Below are 24847 nucleotides of genomic sequence, written 5' to 3'. Positions count from 1 at the left end.
TAGTTATTTATTACTATATATAAGAATAAATAGTAAGCTAATTCTAAAATATTTTTTATTAATTAATAATACTATTTCTAGAATCTTCTAAATTTTTTGTTTTTTTTAGAAATTATTAATATAAATTCAATTATAATTTCGGAACCCGTAATAATTATTCTAAATCCGGTAATTATAATAATTATATTTCGAAGTAGTGTTTTATATATAAGAAACCCGAATACTATTTATAAAAACATATATTAAAAAATAAAGATTAAAAAGATTTAATTTAAAAATAGAAATATTTATTAATTTAGATTTCGAAATACTTATAACTTTAATAAATATTTTAGTAATATTTATATATAATATATTATTAAAGCTAAAAATAAAGAAAATAATAAAAGTAATAAAAATAAAATAATAAATAATACTTTTAAGGCTTTATTAATAGAAAAAAATAAAGAAAAAAATATTACTCAAATTTTTATTTTATTTTAATTAAAAACTTTTTAGCTATTTTTACTACTTTTATTTTATTAATAACTATAGCTAATATTTTTATAAATAATCTTATTTCTCTTTTTTTTATATTAAATAATAGGTAAAAACTATATTTTAAAGCCTATTAAATCTTTAATAGAAAATATCTAAACTTTTATAATTAATAATATTTATTATTTTTATAAAATTATAATTAATACTAAAATCTCTAGATATTTAACTATTAGTTCTAATTAATTTCAAGCTCTATAATAGACTAATAATAGTATTAAACTTAATAAAACTATTAAAAATTAAATTAAAATCTAATTTAGTATTAGATTTATATTTTCTATTAAATTTATAATAGTAAATATATTAATTAGATAAATATAATTCTATATTATATTTTTAAAAATTCTATTTTTATTTAGCTTAATTAATATAAACAAGCTAGAAATTTACTTTAATAATCTTATTAATTATTTTATTATTTTTATTAGAAATTATATATCTATAATATAATATTTCAAATATTCTTTTCTGTTTTAAAATATTATATTATAAGACTTTATTTCTAAATTCTTTATTTATAATTCCTGCTTTTTTATAAAAATCAAATTATAATATCTATATTATTAATTTAGTTATTTATTTATTAAAAAACTCCGGAATATATTAGAATAAACAAGCTATAATATTAATATAAAAGCCTCTAAATATCTTATAAAATACTAGAAATAATACTAGAAATATAGTTAATTATTTAGATAATTTAAATTTAATTTAAGAAATAATATTGGTTTTAATTATTTTATTAATACTAATTAGTTTCTATATTTTTAATAAGCTTATATTTTATATTATTAATAAAGGCATTTAATATTAAATCGGCTAATAGTTCTAGAATATTAATATAATATATACCTGAAATATATTTAAATAATATTAAATTAATAACTATTTAGGTTTTTCTAATTAGATTATAATAGATATTAGAAAATAATTTACTAATAAAAAGTTTATTTAATTTATAAATATTATAGAAACCAAAATTAAGATTATTTTTATAAAAGCTTATAACTTTATTAAAATTATAAAATATTATTATAGCCTAATTTAATATATCTATTTTATTATTATAGCTAAAATTAATAGAATTAATAAAAATATTATATTTTAAATAGCTTTTAAGGCTATTAATAACTTTATAGAATTTAATAGTATTATTTTAATTATTTTAATTTATAGTATTTCATTTTAAATAACTAAATATAATATTTTATTACTAATTATATTATAATAATTAATAGTATTTAAAAAGATAATAATAGAAATTTAGAAGCTTTAAGCTAGATATTAAGTTATAAATACTTTAAATATCCGAAATAGTTCTAATATTACTAATATTTATTAAATTATTTTTAAATTCGAATATTTTTATTTAATATAAAGAAAATACTAGTTAATCTAATAATTAAAATATATTATATAAGCTAGTAACTATTAATAGAAAGAACTATATACTAGCTTTATTATATAATTATTAGTATAGCTATTCCTTTAGGAGTTACGTATATAGTTACGGGATACGGGATACGGGATATAGGCAATGGGATATGGGTAATGGGATATGGGCAATGAGATATGGGATACGGGATATAGTCATGTGACCTCGCATCCTATTAGTGACTCGACCAGTAGACTAGACCCCTTTAGGCTTAGCAGATTTAGGGATTATATATTAATACTATAATACTATAATCCCTACTTCTAGATAATAATAACTTTACTAACTATATACAAATAGTATTCTATAACTTATATAATAGTACTATATATTACTAGTAAACCGATACTAATTAGTTTATATATATAGATTAGAGAATAGAATCTTTTGAGCTAAAGAAATATCCGGTAGCCTATAGTAAAATTGAACTAGTCTATATCGAAAGGGGGAATTACCTATTAACTCTATAAAGTATCCGGTAGCCTAAGGAAGAAAATAGCTAGCTCTTGCTAAGGACTAATAACTACTCTATTAAAGGGGGGAATTACTCGTTAATTCTATAAAGTATCCGGTAGCCTAAGGAAGAAGACTCTAGTTCTTGCTAATTAATAAGTAATTAGCCATTTGGCTATCTATCTACTTAACTATCTACTATCCTTTAAAACTAACTTCTTTTGGTCCCAAGACCACTTTCTTGGAATCTATCTTTTCTACTTATATAATACCTATATTTACGGAATACTCTTTCCGGAATATATATTCTATATACGCCCTTAAAGCTCTTTAACTACTACTTTAATTTTACTATTAAATCGAGTTCTTTGAGCTTCAGACCCTCCCGGAATCGTAATATTTTACTTCCTAAATTTCTTATTATAGATAAAATATTTAAGGGCGAAATATTTACTTTAATACCCATAATACCCCTAGGTATCTGGGGCATCTGGTATCTGAACTAGGCATCTGGTATCTGAACCAGGTATCTAGATACCTTTATTACCGAACCCTTTCTACGAACTTACTATGAACTACCTTATCTTCTAATCTCTCTTACTACGAATCACACATATATTAAGAAGGGCTTGACCCTAGGGGTTCGGTATAGCGGAACTATAGGATAGATATATATAGGTAAAAAAGTAGAAAGGCGGTATTAACCTGATTACTTATAGTAATAAGGAAGTCCTAGATTATCTCAATACTAGACTATTCTAGTATAAGATAGAGAAGTTAACTAATAATAATCTCTGGGAATTATTTAAGGAGGATTTTAGTAATTTTGATCTCAAAGTACTTAATTATCTAGATTAATATATACTATATAAATTACAAGCTACTTTATAATATGGCGGTATTTATATTAAATAAAATAATAAGGGACTTGCTATTATATAGTCCTTAGTTAATACTATTTAGGAAGAAGAGTAATATACCTGGACTATAGCTAATATTATTACTACTAGACTAGACCTTAATACGGGCCCTATTACCTTATTATATATATCCTTTAATAATAGTATTATAAGAAATTAATAAACTAAACCGATTATTACTTATATCCCTTTACTACCTATAATCGCTCCTACTAGTACCGGACTATAGAGAGCTAGTAGTAACGGATTTCTACTACTTTTACTACCTCTACTATCTTTAAATAGCCCTTTAGCTAGCTCTCTTATTATAAAGCTAATTAGAGAAGTAGTAAAGATATATACTAAAGTATAGAAGTATAATAGAACTAATAGTAGTTTTAACTAAAAACTTACTATCTTCCTTAATATCTACTAATATATAGAGCTTCTATAAGAGGCATTAGTAAGAGCTTTTCCTACTATATTAAAAGAACTAGTATAAGATTACTTTTATAATAACTAGCTCTCTTAATATATATATAAAGAGGTCTATATAAATATTTATAGCTTCTTTAAAGGCCCTGGTTTCTAATATTAAAACTTAGACAAGTAAAATACTACTATAATAGTAACTATAATGGCTTAATATCCTAAAAAGATAATATTTGAGCTCGTCTAGTTACTAATTAACGACCTATATAAATTATAATATAGACTAGTACCTGCCCTATAAAATACCGAATTCCTATATAATAAGATTATTACCTCCTATTAAGATATATTAGTATACTAATATATAGTCTCGGATTCTTTTCCTAATCTCGGCTAACTTATTAATAAGCTCTAATTATTTATTACTACTTATAAGAAGAAATAATAGATTAATACCGAGATCCTCTTTACTAATTAATAATACTATTCTTAAAATTCTCTAAATTATTACTTATCTGGAAATTATTAATACGGACCTAGCTATAACTTCGGAACCCGTAATAATTACTTTAAGCCCCGTAACTATAATAATTATACTCCGAAGTTATATTTTATATATAAGAGACCCGAATACCGCTTATAGAAGTATATACCAGAGAAATAAGAGGCTAAGAAAGCTTGATTCAAGAATAGAAACATTTACTAATTTAGATCCCGAAATACCTATAACTTTAATAAATGCTTTAGTAGTACTTATATATAATATATTACTAAATTCAAAGAAGAAGAGGATAATAAGAATAGTAAAGACGAACTAGTAGGTAATACTTTTAAAGCCTTACTAGTAAAAACGGATAAAGGAAAGAAATATTACTCTAATTCTTATTTTACTTCTATTAAGAGCTTCCTAGCCGCTCCTATAGCCCCTACTTCTACTATTTCTATAACTAATACCCTTATAAATAACCTTACTTCTCTCTTCCTTATATATTAGATAATAGGCGAAAACCATACCTTAGAGCCTATTAAATAGATAAAAGACACCTAGATATTTATAATTAATAATATATTAAGATATAATATTTATTACTTTTACGGAGTTATAATTAATACTAGAGCCTCTAGATTCTCAATTACTAGTTCTAACTAATTCCAAGCTTTATAGCAGACTAATAGTAGTATCTAACTTAACGAAATTACTAAAGGTCAAGTTAATATCTAGTTTAATATTGGATCTATATCTTTTATTAGATTTGTAATAGTAAGAATACTAATTAGGCAAGTATAATTCCATATTATACCTATAAAGACTTTATTTCTATTTAGCTTAGCTAATATAGACAAGCTAGAAGTTTACTTTAATAATCTTACTAATTATCTTATTACTTCTAATAGACGCTTTATACCTATAATATAATGTTTTAGATACTCTTTCCTACTTTAGAATACTATTCTATAAAGCTTTATTTCCGAATTCTTTACTTATAATCCCTGCTTTCTTATAAAGGTCGAATTATAATATCTATATTACCGTTTTAGTTATCTATCTATTAGTAAGCTTCGAAATATACTAGAATAAGTAGGCTATAATATTAATATAGAAGCCCTTAAGTACCTTATAAAATACTATAAATAATACCAGAAATTCGGATAATTACCAGAATAATTTAAGTTTAACCTAAGAAATAATATTAGCTTTAATTACTCTATTATTATTAATATTTTCTATATTTCCGGTAAGTCTATATTCTATATTATTAATAAAGGTACTAGATATTAAGCCGGCTAATAGCTTTAAAATATTAGTATATTATATACTTGGGATATCCTAAAATAATATTAAATTAATACCTATTTAGGCCTTCCCGATTAGATTATAGCAGATACCGGAAAGCAGTTTACTAGTAAGAAGTTTACTTAGCTTGCGAATACTATAGGAACTAAGGTCAAAATCGTTCCTATAGAAGCTTATAGTTCCGTCGGAATTATAGAATACTATTATAGCCCGATTTAATATACTTATCTTATTATTATAGCCGAAATTAATAGAATTAATAAGGATATTATACTTTAAATGGCTTTTAAGGCCATTAATAATTTCACTAGACCTAATAGTATTATCCTAATCCTCTTGGTTTATAGTACTTTACCCCGAATAACCAAATATAATACCCTATTACTAACTATATTATAGTAATTAGCGGTATTTAAGAAGGTAATAATAGAAATTCAGAAGCTTTAAGCTAGATACCAGATTACAAATATCCTAAATACCCGAAATGGTTCTAGTACTACTAATATTTATAAACTTCCCTTAAATTCGGATATTCTCATATAATATAAAGGAAATACCGGTTAATCTAATAGTTAGGATAGGCCATATAAGCTAGTAGCCGTTAATAGAGAGAACTATATACTAGCTCTACTATACGGTAATACTACCTTTTACTCAATTTCCGTAAAGCCCTTTTATATAGGGGATATTAAGATTATTACTAATGGCCCCAAACCTAAACCTGTTTCCGAACTCTATAGTAAGGCTAAAGGTAATATAGGTATAATTTCTCTTACTATTCCCGCTATTTTATTAAAGTATAATAGAGGATATTCTTATAAGAACCCGGATATTATAGTATTTCTATAAGATAATAACCTATATAAGAACTCCTATTAAGTTAAAGTTACTAGCCTCCTAGAAAAGGATATATTTGAGATTATTTCCAGATCTCAGGTACTAAAGAAAATATATATCTTTAACTCCCGGTTTATTAATAAGATTAAGAATAAGAATATAGAGAGAGAGTTTAAGAAGTTAAGACTAGTTATCCAGGCTTATAATAATAGTAAAAAATATATAGTATTAATATAATTGCCTACTATTTAATATATTAGCCAGAGAATTATTCTTAGTATTACTACTATAATAATAGATACTATAGAGCTATATTTATATAATATCTTATAAGCTTATATCTAATTAATAACCTTACTTAACCGTAATTTTTATATTAACTTACTTTATAAGCTTACTAGAGAGCTAAATCTAAATAATAATTCGGTTCTAAAGGTTATAAAACTATTATATAATATACCGGAAGCTAGAAACTACTAGTTTAAGACTTACTATTCCTACTATATTAACGAGCTTTCTATGGAATAGTTAACTTATAACTCTTGCCTCCTCTATAGTAAGTAATTCTTCGGAATTATTAGCCTTTAAACTAATAATACCCTGTTTATTAGAAATAATAATTTTATAAAGATAAAGTAACTAAAGCTTTAAGAGACTAAGTTTTTGGCCAAGAAGTATAAATACCTTACTATTAATTATAATCTCAAGTTTAATAAAGGTATTATTTATATGAATATTACTAGAATTACTCTTATATAGGAATACTAGTATAAAAACCTCCGAATCGTTTCTATAAAAAATACTATTACTATAAGTAGTAGGGGCACTATTTATTAAGATCTCTCTATTAAGGACTAATATATTACCTAATATACTAGAGAAGTATATATTATATTAGTCTATTAACCAGAAGCTTTATATAACCTATTAATTACTGCTTAAGCTATTAAACCCTCGGAAACTAATATAAAGGCATTTAATAAGTATATTTAATAGTAAATTGAGAATACTACTAGAGAACTAAGATTTATAAAGCTAGCAAAGAAGTCCTTATATTTAATTATTTTTACGGATGCTTTATTCGCAAATAATAGAGATCTCTTCTCCCAAATCAGATACATTCTAGTTCTAGTAAACGGAACTGGATATACTAATATTATTTACTAGTTCTTTACTAAATATAAGAGAATTACTAGAAGTATTCTAGTTTTGGAACTCTATAGTATGGCTTATAGCTTTAATATAGGCGCTTTAGTTAAATCTATAATTAATAAAGTACTAGAAATAGAACTATTACTAGTAATCTATACGGATTCGAAGTCGTTATACGAATGCCTTATTAAATTGGGAACTATTTGAGAAAAGTGTCTAATAATTAATATAATATGCCTCTGCTAGGTATATAAATAATAAGAGATTATAGAAGTTAAATGGATTAAGGGAGAATTAAATCCTGCCGATTCTATAATGAAATCGAAGCCAATAAATGCCCTCAAGTATCTAATTAATATAAATACTATATAATTAGATATAGAGGAATAGGTCGAGTATGGATAGGGCAAGAAATAGATATATAGGATAGGAGGATATTATAGAAAGGGAAGTTATATATAAAAGGCTATAGCCTTTAGTATATAACTAAAACCTCGGAAGTAATATAGATATATAGAGTATTTGGGAAATCTAGTACTAGGCCGGATTAGGGAATTTATATATAATTAGAGAGAAATACTATTTTTTGTATTTTTAGAGAGTTTCTAGTATTAGTATAGCTATTTCTTTAGGAATTACGTATATAGTTACGAGATACGAGATACGGGATATAGGTAATAGGATATAGGTAATGGGATATAGGATACGGGATATAGTTATATAACCTTGTATCCCATTAGTAACTCGACTAGTAAACTAGATTCCTTTAGGCTTAGCAGATTTAGGGATTATATATTAATACTATAATACTATAATTACTATTTCTAGATAATAATAACTTTACTAACTATATATAAATAGTATTCTATAACTTATATAATAGTGTTATATATTACTAGTAAACTAATAATAATAATAATATTATCTTTTATTTAACTTTTATAAAGCCCTTTTATATAAGAAATATTAAGATTATTATTAATAGCTTTAAACCTGAATTTATTTCCGAATTTTATAATAAAACTTAAAATAATACAGATATAATTTCTTTTATTATTCCTGCTATTTTACTAAAATATAATAAAGAATACTCTTATAAGATTCCGGATATTATAGTATTTTTATAGAATAATAATCTATATAAGAATTCCTATTAAATTAAAATTATTAGTCTTTTAAAAAAGAATATATTTAAAATTATTTCTAAATTTCAAATACTAATTTTTTTTAATTCCCGGTTTATTAATAAAATTAAGAATAAAAAAAAATAAAAAAAGAATTTAAAAAATAAAAAAAGAATTTAAAAAATAAAAAAAGAATTTAAAAAATAAAAAAAGAATTTAAAAAATCGAAACTAGTTATCTAAACTTATAATAATAATAAGAAATATATAATATTAATATAATTATTTATTATTTAATATATTAGCTAGAGAACTATTTTTAATATTATTATTATTATAATAATAAATACTATAAAATTATATTTATATAATATTTTATAAACTTATTAAATAGCTAAATCTAAATAATAATTCGGTTTTAAAAATTATAAAACTATTATATAATATATTAGAAACCAGGAATTATTAGTTTAAAACTTATTATTTTTATTATATTAATAAGTTTTCTATAAAATAATTAATTTATAACTTTTACTTTTTTTATAATAAATAACTTTTTAGAATTATTAGCCTTTAAACTAATAATTTTATGAAAACAAAATAAATAAAGTATTAAAAAGCTAAGTTTTTAGCTAAAAAAATATAAATACTTTATTTTTAATTATAATTTTAAGTTTAATAGAGATATTATTTATATAAATATTACTAGAATTACTTTTATATAAGAATATTAATATAAAAATCTTTAAACTATTTCTATAAATATTATTATTATTATAAATAATAAAGATATTATTTATTAAAATCTTTTTTTTAAGAATTAATATATATATTATATTAGTTTATTAACTAGAAGCTTTATATAATCTATTAATTACTATTTAAATTATTAAATTCTCGGAAACTAATATAAAAGTATTTAATAAATATATTTAATAGTAAATTAAGAATATTATTAGAAGATTAAGATTTATAAAACTAGTAAAAAAGTTCTTATATTTAATTATTTTTACAAATACTATATTTATAAATAATAGAAATTTCTTTTTCTAAATTAGATATATTTTAGTTTTAGTAAATAGAACTAGATATACTAATATTATTTACTAGTTTTCTATTAAATATAAAAGAATTACTAAAACTATTTTGGTTTTAGAACTTTATAATATAGCTTATAATTTTAATATAAGTATTTTAGTTAAATTTATAATTAATAAAATACTAGAAATAGAACTATTATTAGTTATTTATATAAATTCGAAATTATTATATAAATATTTTATTAAATTAGATATTATTTAAAAGGAATATCTAATAATTAATATAATATATTTTTACTAAATATATAAATAAAAAGAAATTATAAAAGTTAAATAAATTTAAAAAAAAATCGAATTTTATTAATTCTATAATAAAATTAAAACTATTAAATATTCTTAAATACTTTATTAATATAAATATTATATAATTAAATATAAAGAAATAAATTCAATATAAATAAAATATAAAATAAATATATAAAATAAGAGAATATATATAAAGATTTCTTTAATAAAAGTATCTAGATATCTAAATATTTAAATATCTAATACTAGGCCGAATTAGGAAATTAAATATCTAAATATCTAGATATCTGAGTATCTAATATTTGACCGGATTAGGTAATTAATATATAATTAGAAAGAAATACTATTTTTTATATTTTTTTTAAAAGATTCTAATATTAATATAGCTATTTCTTTAAAAGTTATATATATAATTACAAGATTCGAAAAACGAAATATAAATAATAAGATATAAATAATAGAATATAAAATACAAGATATAATTATATAACTTTATATTCTATAAATAATTTAACTAATAACTAATTTCTATTAGGCTTAATAGATTTAGAAATTATATATTAATATTATAATATTATAATTCTTATTTCTAAATATTAATTACTTTACTAATTTAATATAACTAGTATTTTTATATTTATATAATAGTATTATATATTTCTAGTAAACTAATATTTATTATTAAATAAATATATTATTTAGTTTATTATAATATATAAAAATTAGACTTATATTATAATTAGCTAAATTAAAAAACCATAATATTTATTATAAATAAATATATCTAATTATAGTTATATAATTATTATATATAATAATTATTTCTTTTTTATTAAATAATATTCCGGAATACTAGAGAAATACTTTAAATAAAATAAACTATTTATATTTTAAGTTCTAAACTTTTTTCTAAAAATTATAATTTTACAAATTTCAATTATATATAATTAATTAAAAGATTCTTTTTAGTTCTATAAAAGGTTTTTAATATTTCTAAAGCTATTTTTAAAACTAGAAAAAATTAAAAAAAGGCTCTAAACTAATTTTATTAGTAGAAATATATATATATTCTAATTATTTAATAGATTAAAATAATAAATACTTTTATAATATATAAGAATTAGGCTTATATTATAGCTAGCTAAACTAAAAGACTATATAGTATTTATTATAAATAAATATATCTAATTATAATTAAATAGCTAGATTATAATTATATAATTATTATATATTATTAAATTATTAAAACTTCTTTAAAGAAAAGTATTATATAATAACTATAGGCTAGTTACGTATATATGGCTTACGTAACTATATATACTATTTTTAACTCTGGCTATTTATATTATATTTCTCTTTTTTTTTTATCTAAATATATTAAAATATAATTATATTTAATATAATAAAAAGTCTCAAATTAAAGAGTTTATTATAAAGCGAAAATATAAGGCTATATTTTTATTAAAATTTTATTATAAAACTAATTTAATTAAAATATATTAGAAATATAGTAAAACTCGATATTATTAAATAAAGAAAACTAGTTTTTCAAATATTAAAGCTAAGGTAATAAAGGCATTTAAAGCTTATTTAATTAAAATGATATAAAAGTTTTATAATTATATATTTTACTAAATAAATATAAAAAAAAGTAAAAATGCTATAGAATAATATTTAAAAAGGTAATAAATAAATAAAATAATATATAAAAGCAAAAAAGAAAAAGTAGCTAAATAATAAGTAAAGTTTATAAAATTAGTTTCGCTAAAATTAGCTTGAATTTTATATATTAGAGCTCTATTATATATATAATATATAGTATTAGGAAAAGCTATATTTAATATTTAGAAAGAGGTTTTCAAGCTTATAAGGCTTAAATATTAATATTATATTAATAATAAGGCTAGTAAGATACTATAATATTCCCTTAAAGTACGGGCTTATATAATCTTAGCAAGCAAATATATTCGCGTTTTATATAAGAAAAAATCAAAAAGTAAAAAGGGTTCGTATACTTTAAGCCTCAATTATTAATAAACCACAAATCGTATTAAAATCTGATTAATAGGTATTTTTCGCCTGGCTCTATTCTATAATCACAATACTTAGTATAAATTAATTGGGGTTATAGTTAAAAAGTTATTATGGGCGTAAAAGAGCGACAGTTTTGTTGCTTTTGGATCGGACCGACTGTAGTGCATATTGCTTGATAGCAATCTGGAAAAATTCTTACCGCTATGCAAGTAGCCTGAGACCGATATTGGACACGATCCAGTGCTGCAGAGAGTTTGAATATAGTACCCGAAAAACTGGAGTTGCAAGTGATCAAAACGAGCAAGAGGGTGCTCTACTCGGACCATCCCGCTGACAGCAAGCGTTTGTGCAAGGAGAAATGCAGCTAGAAATTCGCGAAGTATTCAATGCTGAAGTTGATGACTCTAGCGACTGTATTTCGTTATCCATTTTAGAACGTTAAGTGAAGCTGAATGCCAGTAACAGTTTCAAAATTATGCAAGAGGTCGTTGCACATTGTTCCCGAGGTCGGACGCATCTCGGAGCTAATTGGCATCCCGGCCTCACTTGAGCAAACCCACGCGCTTCCCTTGGGCTCTCTGTTGCACAAGATCTTTACTCATCAAAGATGAAAGATGAATGAAGCCCTTCAAACCCTTGGCGGATCTGCGCATCGGAGCCCGGAGCCAAAGAAGCAGGAGCTAACTGGTTCCGTCCAAGTTGGGGAAGTCCGAGACATCCCTTCGCATCGCAAGACCGAGTGCAAACACGCACATACAATCCGGAGACCTCCAAGTCCTTGCCATGATACGAGCACCTGGCCCGTCGGTGTTCGTTAAGCTGGAGCTAGGATGACGTCTCAAGATGGGGCTCTCATAAAGAGAGTAGACCCCGCACTGGTGGTCGCTGAAGCCGCCTAAATTTGTGAGCTCCAAAGTTGTGGTTTTGAATATTTTTCGTGTGGTACAGTGAAGAATCAATTGAAAATATTAAAAGATGCAAGGACTATGGAGAGGTTTGGGACTGGGATTGGGGAAGACGAAGTTTGTAGAGGACGGTGGTGGTGAGGCGGAGCAGAAAAAAGAAGTGAGAAGCTGGAGGATAGGAAAGGAAGCGTATGAGAAGAAGATGGTGCATCATCAGGGCATTAAGCAGCTTTGGGAGTCGAAGTGGAAATTTCCGGTCAGTTACTAAAAGTGGAAGAGCACTGAGAATGGAGAATCTGACGGTGTTGCGATAGTGCTCGATCTCGGTATATCCATTCCACGATGGAAAATTCGAGGATTTTGAGCCTGTGTTCCAGGATCTGATCAAGGTGAGTGACTCTCTCGCATGCGTGAGAAAAAGCAACTGACACGAAAGGCAGAGGAATATCAACGACGGGACCAGCGCAGAATACACCAAAGCATTCTTCCCCATCGCTGCATCTCTCACGTCCAAGGGCGACGAAATCCTCACCTCCAACCCAAAACAAGCTAGTGACCTCTACCTCCGCGCCGCTTGCCTCTACCGCATTGCTCGATTCCCGTACATTTCCGCATTCCCAACCGTGAACGATGACACGAAATGGGAAGCATGGACTCTCCAAAAAGCCGTGTATCTCAAGGCCGCCAAGACTTGGGAGCAGCCTGTAACTGAGGTTATGATTCCCCATACGCATAAATCGGGTGAAGACCGTTCCGAGATCCCGGCGTATGCGAGATTCCCGAAGCAAGAAAGGAAAGGGAAGGTCCCTGCCGTGCTGCTAATGACAGGTCTTGATGGATATCGACCGGATAACACGCAACGGAGCGAAGAGTTCATTAATCGTGGATGGGCGGCAGTCATCGTTGAGATTCCTGGTACAGCAGATTGCCCTGCAGATCCTAAGGATCCGGAAAGCAGCGAGAGGTTGTGGGATAGCGTTTTGGGCTGGATGGAGAAAGATAGGAGGTTTGATATGGGGAAGGTTTTGGTATGGGGGCTGAGTTCCGGTGGGTATCATGCTGTGAGGATCGCGCATACGCATAAAGAGCGATTAAAGGGAGTGATTGCGCAGGGTGCGGGGGTGCACGAGTTTTTTGACAAGGAGTGGATTGAAAAGGCGGACGGTCACGAATATCCTTTCTTGTGAGTTGCCCTTCAGTTTTTCTCCGGATTCAAGTTAAGTGTGGATTTTTAGATTGAGTCCGGCGATGGCTTTGAAGCATGGATATACGAATGTCGAGGCCTATAAGAACGGAGTGCAGAAGAAGTTCTCGTTGCTAAAATTAGGAATCCTCGAGAAGCCGTCGACAAGACTTCTGTTGATCAACGTGAGTATTACCGCTCTGGACAACGTCAGCTGGACTCACGAGGTGCAGGGGACCCACGACGGCTTGATGCCAATTGAAGACTCGATACTGCTGTTTGATCATGGAACACCCAAGGAAGCAAGGTGAGAGACGTTTTATTCACGGGAACATACCGATGTTGACTGGAACAGGTTCTTCGATAAAGCCCTGCATATGGGATATCCCATGGCCAATGCATCCGTGTACCCGTGGATGGAGAGCGTAATGGCGAGCTGATAGAACAGGTCACGTGTGACAGCACATTGGGCATAAATCATCACCTCAATTTCTGCAGAATATATGCTATCTGAAAACGGCCCCTTATGAAGGAAGCCAGTGATCCAATGCGTTGCGGAACAACACCCCAAAAGAGCTCCATCTAACCAATTGTCCATCGGTGCGTAAAGTTAACATTGCCGAGGAGGGGCCACGGCTCGGTGAGAAGTTGTCAGCAAAGAAGCGAATCAAGCTAGACTGGAAGAAGAAAAGGGGGCGATCGCAGCTAAAGCCCGTTTCGCAACCCTTGAATACTAGTATTTGTTAGTATTCGAACACCAGCTTTTATTTGTTATAAAAAGGAGTATTTCGCATATTCATATTACTAGTTTGGGGCAGGGAAATAGCAATATTCAACGAATTTATGATCCGACATGTCTTTTATCACATTTTGCATTTTGTTGAGCTCTTGGATCATCCCCCGCTGGCTTTGATTGGCCACTAGATTTAATGTCGTACTTCCCTGCGAGTCCTGAGGACCATGCACCGCTAACAATGATCTTCAACCTCTCAAACTTTGCGTTTCCCAACCCGACGTCCATCTCAATAAATGCTTCGTTCAGCGCCTCAGCATTCGCATAAGATGCGAAAATTAGAAGTGGGCCCTACTCGTATGGCCGCGGGTGCGCACAGGCATTCCTGACGTTCGCACAAGTCTCCCCTTCAAAGCGCCAGAAGCTCACATCTCTGCTCATATTTCAAGAACGAAGATGTCCGTCCTAAATACCTAATTGCCTACTCGATATAGACCACTTTAGGCCGAGAATCAAATTCTACCATAGCCTCACCGTCCATAAATCCTAACAAGAAGCAATCCCCAATTAGCTTGTATCTGCTAATTTGGCCCACTGATCTTAAAACAGGTGGACAACAGCTCCATTTTAAGGCGTATACCTCATCTCCCACCTCCATTCTAGCAGGTCCAATTCCAGAACGGCCATCTTTAGTAATGAAGAACCTTCGCAGAAGCGTGGCAGTTTTCAGAGCTACGTAAATCTTATCAGTATCCACCGGCCAACCAGTGCCATTGGTAATATGCGTTAATAAACCTTCGTATTCCTTGAAATCGGCTTCGGAGGCTCTCCGAAGGGAGGTCACTTTGCGGTCTGCACTTTCTCCTATTGTATCCATGAGAATGGTGCTCCAGAAGGCAGCTCTTGTTTTCTCTCTTTCTACGAAGCAGCTAGCTTTTGCGAGGCCAGCCCAATCCTTTGGGATGCTCTGGGCTTTTCCTTACTTCCCTTGCTTCCCTTATTTCCCTTGCTTCCGCGGCCCACTTCTGCGTGTCTCTCGCTTCCAACATTTGTCACAACACCACAGCATACTCCACACACTCTCAGGACATAGCTCCCAGACATTTTGACGAATTCGGGCTGACTGGATTGGTTCCAACAGGCGTTATACAAGCAGCACCGATCCAGACGCCCTTTCTGTCATCTCGGCTCAGGCGTGTCCAGTGTCCAGTCAGGAACCCATGAGGGTAGTGTGGCCTCAAATTGCGAATTCTTGGCCGACCATAGAACGTACTTTAGAGCTTCAAAAGATCCAATCTGGTTGATGTGTTCCATACATAGATTGGTATATGCATCTTCTACACTCCTTTTGTAATCGGGCTTAATGAGACTTCGACCATTTAGGTTCACTAAGCTGTGCAGACCGAATATTTTATCGTGTGCTTGCGACGCCTAGCAGTTGCGATAAAAATGAAGACACGTAAGAATCTCTGATTTCTGTGAGTCTATTTTCTTGTTTCTTTCAATTGTCGAAACTGCACGGAAAAACTTGTTAACGTCTTCCAAATATTCATTTGCGGTATCATTGTGCGAGATACAGCATGACACATAGCTATCGTATATCTTTTCCATAAGCATAACTTGAGAAACCTTCTCCTCGTCGTCATTCTGGTTGATACATGGGGCGTCAATCCATAGAATTCTGGCTTCTTTCTTGTCTCTCAGTGCATACAGAGCAGCAGAGAGATTTCTCCTGACGGTTGTGTCATGGCCAAATAAGTAAATGGTGGGCTCCTGGATGTCGCGCAGCCCCTACACGTACGAGAGAGCCTCGTAATATAGGTCGTAGGAAAAAAGTGAAGCCACAGAAAGAGAGGCAATAATTGGGGAAGACGGAGACTGCGAGGGATCTAGTTTGAGTAGTCGGATTTCTTTTCGCAAATGCAAAGATCTGTATAAAGAGGGCGCGATCCGAGCAAGGAGTGAGAAGCCGCCCTGGCAGATTCAGGACGGTTCGACTTTCAAGATTGTGGCTTCTTGAGTTTGCTGAGAGAATGTAGCTTTATTTTGAAGAGAAGAGTCAAGATGTTTCGGTGAGGTTGATTATGTCTGGGGAAAAAGAGGGAGCAGTGCATTGTGGCGTTGGGCAGCAATAGTAACAAAAGAAATTCATTAGCACAGCATCAATCTGTCACAGCTTCAACCCTTTATAATTCCGAAAAGATCCACCCAGAGCCTCACATAATTTAGTAATCATACAATGACAGAAGTTGAGCACAACAACCCTACAAAGAAGCACGCCATGGTGGATAATGCGATAGCTCATTACTTCGCTCGAGTTGTGGTGGTCGTCACAACTGTCACCCAAATCGGCATCCAGGCCCCTCGGGACATCTTAGGAATTGCGCCAGGAAGTGTGGAGTTTGCTGCGGTTTGCGAGCGGCCCGTTTCCTTGACTGCGAGAATTGACAGACTTACAGACATTGTTAACGCTGGAGCTCGGAGTGATTCTCATTCTTTAGTTGCCAACTAGCCATCATACTAATTCTGGGAGTTCTAAAGCTTATCTCTACTAATACTGGGACCTTAATAGGCTAGGGGCACGCAGTCACGCGCCGAAGGCGGAAGGGGCATGACTGCGAGCGGAGCTGCATTCACGTGCCGAGTAAGCTAAGTCGTACGTGCCTTGAGGATATACTTCTTAAGCGATTATAAGGGGCGAGGGAAGGACGTGCTTCTTGCCCGCCTTTTGTGCGCGTACCGGGGGCTAAAGAATAGCCGAAAAACAAAGCCCTACTTATAATAAAATAATAAAATTTAGCCTTCTAAGCGTGGGGGAAGTGGGCTAGAAGGGAATAAAAATCTCAATTGCATAACCACCCTTCTAGGGCTACCCTGAAAGGGTGCTTATATGTATCCTAATTAGAGTTGGCCTCCGGTTTTACCCCTTTGGGCGGACAATCCTGGTTTGGGGATGCTACGCGAGAAGAACAGGGGCGTTTGCAGGGGTTGGCAGGGGCACACTGATTTAATATGTATAATTTGCTGGCATGGTCGGCCTAAGTCAATTTGGTATATGTCTTCCAGAGTGTCTCCCAGATAAGAGAAGCTTGGGGATGGCGCCGTCGAAGGCTCCTCCAAAATGGTTGGTTTTGGAACTTTTGGTTCAAGAAATAAAGGATTTCAATGATAGATCGAGATTCGAGACTTCGTCCAGGATCACTATCTGCTTGTACCGCGCAATTATGGCTGGAGTTATGGAGCAGTAGCGCTTATGGACACCTTTTGCTACGCGTTCTGGGTTCCGGCTATCTCCGTTCCAGGTTATATCGAGTGGAACTTGAGCAAGGCTTTTGCATGTATTGCTCACGTTGCTATTTTCAACAGCGCACAACTACGATTCTGGTTGTCGAAACTGGTGCCTCACCTAATTTTGGCTACAATCAGCTTGTAAAGCTTAGAGCCTCTACCTTGGTGGCAGCAATGCTGATGCAGAAGTAGTGTTATTTTCACTATGATATTCATCAGTTCATGGAAAATTCTATTCTGGCCGTATGCTTGGCGGCAAGTAGATAAGCAAAGACGGTTTGACATACCGCTTCCAACAGGTCGGCGATCAGAGTTATCCGATTCAAACGACTTATCCTCGAACGCCAGTTTATACGATAATACGAGTCTACGCGGTTTTGTGGGTTGATGTCTGGTTGACGGGGTGGAGAACTTTGGGGAGGAGGCGATAGTTTTCAAGTTGTATCTATGTAGTAATACAGGTAGGGGGTGCTGTTTGTTGTACGATGACGCTCGACGAGTTGGGCGGTTGTGTTACCCGCGTTTGGTTAAATCCTCACTTCGTTTACTCCTAAAAGGAAAGATGCTGGGTAGACCTTAATAAATAGTGTTCAAATATAGTTTATTTATTTATACTAGCCAATACATAGTGTGGACCAGATTCCGATTATAGTGTGCTATTCGTCTAATATTTATTGACTCATTTCCCCGCTCCTCGTTTTGTTACCTGAACATAAAATTCTCTGTGCACAATAATCCCCAGATTTGCACTCTTCCAAGGATTTGTTGGATCAACCACAGCCCAATCAAAGTTTCGTAGAAACTATACCAGTTAACAATTCGAAAGATAGATAGAATAAAACCCATCTTACCTCTACAAAGATCTTGTTCAACTCCATCCATGCAATGGTCCTCCCGAGACATTTAAATCTCCCACTCCCGAAGGTCATGTCTACAACCCTAGCCATTTCCGCATATTTTGCTTCACTCACATTGAGCCATCGCTCTGGGCGGAAGCAGTCAACATCTGGCCCGAACACATTTTGACTCCGCATAAGAGCCCAGGTGTTAGTGGCGATATTAACCCCCCCAGGAACAAAAATGCCATCAATTGTATCCCCTTCTGGAGGAGTCACCTTGGACAGGAGACCCCCAGTTGGTGGGTGCATCCGAAGGCCTTCAAGAATCACTGCTTGGAGATATACAAGTTTTCGTGCTTCGTCATCACGGACAACTGGGCTACTAAGAACAGCTCCATCAATCTCCGCCTGAAGACTGTGATATGCCTGGGGTGATGTCAAGATACATAACATCGTTGCCCGGATCGCGGAGGCAGTTGTATCAGACCCGCCGAGGCTATATGCAATTAGTTAGGGCGACCATATAAACGGGCTTCATTACATTAAGAGCAGGCTTTCTGAAACTGCTTCTTCCTTGGTCAAATCGTGATTTATGAACGACTGCAAAATATCTGGTTTCTCGATTTTGAGCTTGCTCACGGGGTCGAAACGCTCTGCAACCTTTTCCTGGGCAATCCTGCTCAGAGTTAGAAAGAAATAATTCTCAAGCGCAGAGCATTGGCAAACCCGATCATCTTTCCCATTCCAATCTCATCCTCGGCAGTTGGAAATAGCCTCTTGCCAATAAATGGAATCTGAATAAATTTGTTCACTGAAGGAACGCTTCCAATCATAACAAATGCAGGTTGCGCCTCCATTGTTGTCCTGAGATAGTCATGCTGATCCGAATCGGTAGCCAAGTCTCCAAATGGAGCCCCAGTCGCAAGATCTGTAATCACATCGATTGTGAAATATTGGGCTTTTTGAGCAAGGTCCATGACTTTCATCTCCGGATAAGTCGAGATATACTTCCTTCGAATCAAATTAATGAAATTCAAGACGTGTATATCAATTTGAGGCTCGAAGTTTATGTTCTCTTTACCGGTATACTACAAGCTCTCAGTCAGTTTCAGTGAAGAGTGTGTATATTCGAGGGCTCACTCCGAGATTCATTTGCGCTCGACGCTTTGTATGGGCTTTTTCATCCCGCATTGAAAAGACATTATCAATTCCGGGTGCTAATCGAAATCCAAGGTACCAATCTGATCTCACATAAGGGGAACGGGGGGCGCTCATGCGACCGACGTGGTCTACATCGCAGGTAAGCAGGGTATTAGGTCCGATTCTGGCGAGATTCCCTAAATTGATGGCATCAGCCAATAGTTCTGGAGTTCACCGTCTATCGCTACTTGCCATATTTCTTATTGACGGCATAGAACTCGTGATGGGCTCGCTGTCGGTATATGGCTCCGAGAAGCCAAGCTTCAGAGAATTGCGCAAGCCATGGTCCTTTGACATGTGCCAGGCGACGGTAGACTCGAAAGCTTTGGGCAAGGTATGAAGCAAATAGAGCGCTAGCAATGTACCATCTCGCCTGGTACAGTATCGCGACGATGGACGTAGAGGTAGACATTTTGATTAGAGGTGTGTTGAAAGAGAAGGAAAGAGGATTGAGGGGTTCGACCTGGAACCCAGGTAATATGGAAAGCTCCACCTGGGACCACCAGGGCCAGGGCCCAGGGCCCTCCCGCTGGCCAGTTCGGTACGGTTTCTTGGGTAAAAAGAATGAGTGGTCACCGAGTGTCTGGCTATGGTGGGGGTGGATCCCCGCGTTATCCAAGATCCAATAAAAGTTACCCGAAGATAAGCACCTGAAGTGATACAGAATGGCCCCTGCTGCAGAACCGAATGCGCGGAATGCTATATGTCGCACCCAGAGAATGTATGTAATCTGATTTTATCAAAATCATGTGACCGCGTCTAGCCGAATTCAGCGAGTGCGGGAAAAGTTTGAAATCGCTCTGGCTTTGAGAGTGAGATGTATACAGAGCAAAAAGACCAGGAATTATCCATCGATTTAGCCACTGTGGCCCTCCAGAAAGGAAGGGACGGCTTGTAGGCCCCCGAATTCAGGCTATACAACTCCCCCAGAGCAATTCAGTGTGTCTCTTAAACTACACGTGGCATATATATCTCCTCTGCTTCTATCCATAAACAAGTCCCATTACGTAATATAATCAAAGCGGGGGATAATTCATGCAATACCCTAGTCGCACCATGCCGAAAGTTGAAGTCTGGCCCCGGCGGGGCAACCCGCAGAACGTGGATTTGGCAGACAGTGAGACACATGGCTTGGCACCGCGAAGCGGCCGGGAGCCGATCCAATGGGCACCACGAAAGCTCGGAAATATGGAATTTTGAGACAGGGCCTGCGATTGACCTCTTGGGGAGCCTTTGCCCGCGAACGCTAGGGGGTGGGAGAGGCGGAAAGTGATAAAGTAATTGATCCGCCCAGTGTCATTACGCTCACTCATCAAAAATATCCACAACAATCGAACGACTCGGGCAGATCGCGAATTGGGTACCAGAAACGGAAGAGAAAATGTCTGAGGCTGCCAACCAAGACAATATTCCTGGGGACACAGGTGTCGGTCCCAATCCAGAGGGGGCGCCTGCCGCACATGAGGCCGACAATGCGGATGATATTCTAGATTCTGATTTAGATGGTCCCGATGTGCTTGTAAGTTAGTTGTGCTGTGTGTTCTGAGTTGAGCTGAAAATATGTAGGATGACGGAGATTCTGGCTTTGCAAGTGAAACAGGGTATGGCGATTATTTCTAGTTCTAAAACCACGTGATGCGTTGGTTGATCATTGCCACCATAGTGAAAATTGGACCGATTCACTTGCATCGAGCATTCGGCATTACAGAAAGGCATATGGGAGGACATACCACTCGTTCAAAGAAGGAAGTGAGTACTCTGTGCCACCTTTTAGACGATTCTGAGCCCCGTCTAGAATATAATGTGCCAAACGATGAGGTGCGTTTACCCCGGAAATTTTGCCCCCTAGGATTGATGTGAAAATACAGCAAGAACAAAATCGACTTGGTAGGCTTCTTTTCATTTTGTACCTCTTTCTCTGACAAGAATTCCAGATTTGCAGAACCATCTGTTCATGCTGACATTGGGTGGAAAATTACACCTTGCCCCAATCAGCGAAAATATCCACAATTGTCTGGATATTGGAACTGGAACTGGTATATGGGCTACGGATTTTGGTGAATCGATTCAGCTCTGGTGTTAGCGTGCTTTGTTAACAGAGTGTAGCTGATGCACATCCAAATGTAAAGGTATTCTCTTTGCTCAATGCTGGATTGTGCCTTTGTTTATTATGCGTAGGTCACGGGAACAGATCTGAGTCCCATTCAGGCCACATGGTACTATGATCAGCCTGAGTGTCCAAGTAAACAACTCACATATTTTGCAGGGTCCCTCCTAACGTCGAATTTCTCATTGATGACGCAGAAGAACCATGGGCATTTCCTGAGAAATTTGACTTCGTCCATGCCCGTCAAATGGTAGGGTCATTTGCCAGCTGGCCCAAGTTTGTAGAGACTGCATACGAGTATGTGATTCCGCTATTTTTGAAAAGTTTCTTTTTAGTGACAAAACTGGCAGGGGAATCAGTCCCGGTGGGTGGATCGAGCTTCAAGACATTGGCATACTTGCAAGTGACGACCAAGATATTACCCAGACAGGGATTGATCAGTGGTACCGTACGGTCGCTAAGGCATTTGATGCCATCGGGAGAGGTGTTCAGACGGCAGAGCATCATGCGGAGATGTTGAAGGCTGCGGGATTCGAGGAAATTCATCATGAAGTGTTTAAATGGCCCCTAAACACTTGGCCTAAAGACCGAAAGATGAAGGAGATTGGCCTTTGGTCTCGGGAAAATATGCTGGATTGTCTCGAGGCTTGGTCGATTGTCCCCTTTACACAGTTCCTTGGATGGAGTTTAGAAGAGGTACAAGTGTCGCAAGCAAAGGCGAGAGCGAGTTTGCATGACACCTCGATTCATGCGTATTGGAAGATGTAGGTTTGTTGCTTCGGAGGCATTCTCGTGCTAACGCTCAGCAGCCATGTCGTGTATGGGAGGAAGCCGCTTGGAACTGCGGAAGGTGCTCAGGCCTAGTTACGCGATAAAGAGAACTTTGAGGTGGTACGGAACTTATAGAAGTCTAGATGAATGGATTATTATTCCACAGTCAATTTACTGGTTGATGTATTGGCACCACAACCAGTGATCGAGGTCGCAGACGGGGTTTGACTACAAACCATGCCCAGGTCAGTCGTCCGGCCCGTTTCGGACGCAGAGCCGGAAGGCATTGAAACAGCCTGCAAATCACGCTCAAGGGCGGAGGAGGTTTACGGACGAAGATTTGCTCATCCCGCCAGATTAAAGTTGTAGTTTTGAGCAAGTGCAGCTAGAATCTCGTCCATATTCGTAACACTTCACAACCCTCGTTGCCTTCTCAACCTTTATCAAAACCCGACATCCAACTGCCTTTATCGCAATCATCTCCTGGTCCGTCGCACTTTGCCTCTCCATCTCTAGCAATGGTGGCAGAATCCGATGGTTCATGATTGTGTCTCCGTAAGCGTTAAGCCGATGACCCCGCTTGTGAAGATCAGGGCAAATATGATCAAGTCTGAGAATAACGCCACGCTGTGGTTGCCATTCGGACTAACCAAATGCTCTTCAGGAGTGAACTTGGGGACTTCTGTGCGATATTCCGAACGCTCTGCCTGGATTACACCCATGACACGCTGTATGTTCTCCCCAGAGAGCGGTATCCTTGCTCTTTACACTCTGCCAGCTTTTCCTCCGTTGGCGCGACTTGGGAGATCATTTAGATATATCGTTCACCGACCACCTTTATTCGTTTCCCCGCCTCACGTATGCGATTCTTACGCCTTTCCTGCATGCTGTTCCAAACCTAGGGGCCTCTCAGCAACAATGTCCAAAGAGAGACTGGATTTGTTTTGGCAAGCCGTCCGCAACTTGCTAGCTGTTGTGCGGATACCGGATTTGAACGGCACCGGCTTCACGACTTGACCTTCTAACCACATCGGCCGCACAGATAAGTTATGAGGACCTCCTTCACTGGAGCCAGTGGGCTGGAGTATTTATCGTAGGCCGCCTTAGGTGAGGCCAGTGAGTCAAATAATTTAATTAATTATAATTATTAGCCGGTAATGAAATTAAATTAGGTCAGAATCGTAGTAATCAAATTATAATTACTTACTGGGTCACGTGTTATTACACGTGACTATAAAGATAATATAAGCATTATAGCGCAAAAGTAAAGCGTATTTACCCTAATTTAGATATTGCCTTTATTACGAGCACAAGATCTAGGGCCTGGAAGGCGTGGTTAGACTGTCTCTATTTCGATAATTCAAAGCTAAAGAGAGAAGAGGATCTCGAAGGAGCCTCGGATCTAAATAATCGCGAGCTATACACGGGCCCACGTGCTAGCTTAAGCCCGGGATCACGTGTAATGATCAGGTAATTACAGATGCCTCGCTCAGATGCCAGATGCCTCTCTAGCTCTAGTCTAACCCCTATTAGTACCGTATATTATAATAACCGTAATATTACTCCCTCCCTCGAAATAAGCTTATCCCCGAGCTTCGAAAGAGTCCCTATTAAATTTCTAAGTCGCAGGTCACATGTTAAAGGCCAGGGCCTTTTGCACGTGACTTTAAAGGATTTCTGTCCGTATTATGCAGTTCCGGTAGTATATTATTCTTAGTATAGTCTAACTAATAGGAGAGATTCTGGGGCGGTCCTGGCTATTCGGGGTTCTTATT

The 24847-nt window shown here is 34.1% G+C and overlaps 5 protein-coding genes across 5 annotated transcripts; 2 read left to right on the top strand and 3 right to left on the bottom strand.

Annotated features, from left to right (window-relative positions):
• The first annotated feature begins 12622 nt into the window (after window positions 1-12622).
• Window positions 12623-14987, top strand: K444DRAFT_610368 (alpha/beta-hydrolase). Its single transcript, XM_024879730.1, has 6 exons — window positions 12623-13207; window positions 13266-13340; window positions 13392-14134; window positions 14187-14319; window positions 14368-14441; window positions 14490-14987. Exons 1-6 carry the CDS (start codon window positions 13022-13024, stop codon window positions 14572-14574), a joined length of 1296 nt encoding a protein of 431 aa, XP_024739171.1. The 5' UTR covers window positions 12623-13021; the 3' UTR covers window positions 14575-14987.
• A 361-nt stretch (window positions 14988-15348) lies between these two features.
• Window positions 15349-15744, bottom strand: K444DRAFT_585359 (uncharacterized protein; the record flags this gene model as incomplete). Its single annotated transcript, XM_024877913.1, has 1 exon — window positions 15349-15744. One exon carries the CDS (start codon window positions 15742-15744, stop codon window positions 15349-15351), a length of 396 nt encoding a protein of 131 aa, XP_024739170.1.
• A 716-nt stretch (window positions 15745-16460) lies between these two features.
• On the bottom strand, window positions 16461-16631 carry K444DRAFT_480632 (uncharacterized protein; the record flags this gene model as incomplete). Its single annotated transcript, XM_024872991.1, has 1 exon — window positions 16461-16631. A coding segment is annotated over one exon (171 nt), but the record flags the coding sequence as incomplete, so codon positions are not given.
• A 2112-nt stretch (window positions 16632-18743) lies between these two features.
• Window positions 18744-20622, bottom strand: K444DRAFT_557251 (cytochrome P450). Its single transcript, XM_024876774.1, has 6 exons — window positions 20387-20622; window positions 20135-20331; window positions 19721-20082; window positions 19536-19670; window positions 19007-19490; window positions 18744-18957 (listed from the first exon to the last, which is right to left on the bottom strand). Exons 1-6 carry the CDS (start codon window positions 20604-20606, stop codon window positions 18835-18837), a joined length of 1521 nt encoding a protein of 506 aa, XP_024739168.1. The 5' UTR covers window positions 20607-20622; the 3' UTR covers window positions 18744-18834.
• An 897-nt stretch (window positions 20623-21519) lies between these two features.
• K444DRAFT_585350 (S-adenosyl-L-methionine-dependent methyltransferase) lies at window positions 21520-23495 on the top strand. The gene is made up of 11 exons (XM_024877912.1): window positions 21520-21713; window positions 21761-21795; window positions 21858-21943; window positions 21990-22012; window positions 22063-22081; window positions 22129-22251; window positions 22301-22323; window positions 22373-22410; window positions 22461-22598; window positions 22652-23065; window positions 23111-23495. Exons 1-11 carry the CDS (start codon window positions 21576-21578, stop codon window positions 23163-23165), a joined length of 1092 nt encoding a protein of 363 aa, XP_024739167.1. The 5' UTR covers window positions 21520-21575; the 3' UTR covers window positions 23166-23495.
• The last annotated feature ends 1352 nt before the right edge of the window (window positions 23496-24847 follow it).

The sequence above is a fragment of the Hyaloscypha bicolor genome (genome assembly GCF_002865645.1).
Source record: "Hyaloscypha bicolor E unplaced genomic scaffold K444scaffold_53, whole genome shotgun sequence".
In the NCBI taxonomy this organism is placed as follows: domain Eukaryota; kingdom Fungi; phylum Ascomycota; class Leotiomycetes; order Helotiales; family Hyaloscyphaceae; genus Hyaloscypha; species Hyaloscypha bicolor.
This window is presented reverse-complemented; position numbering and strand designations above follow the sequence as displayed.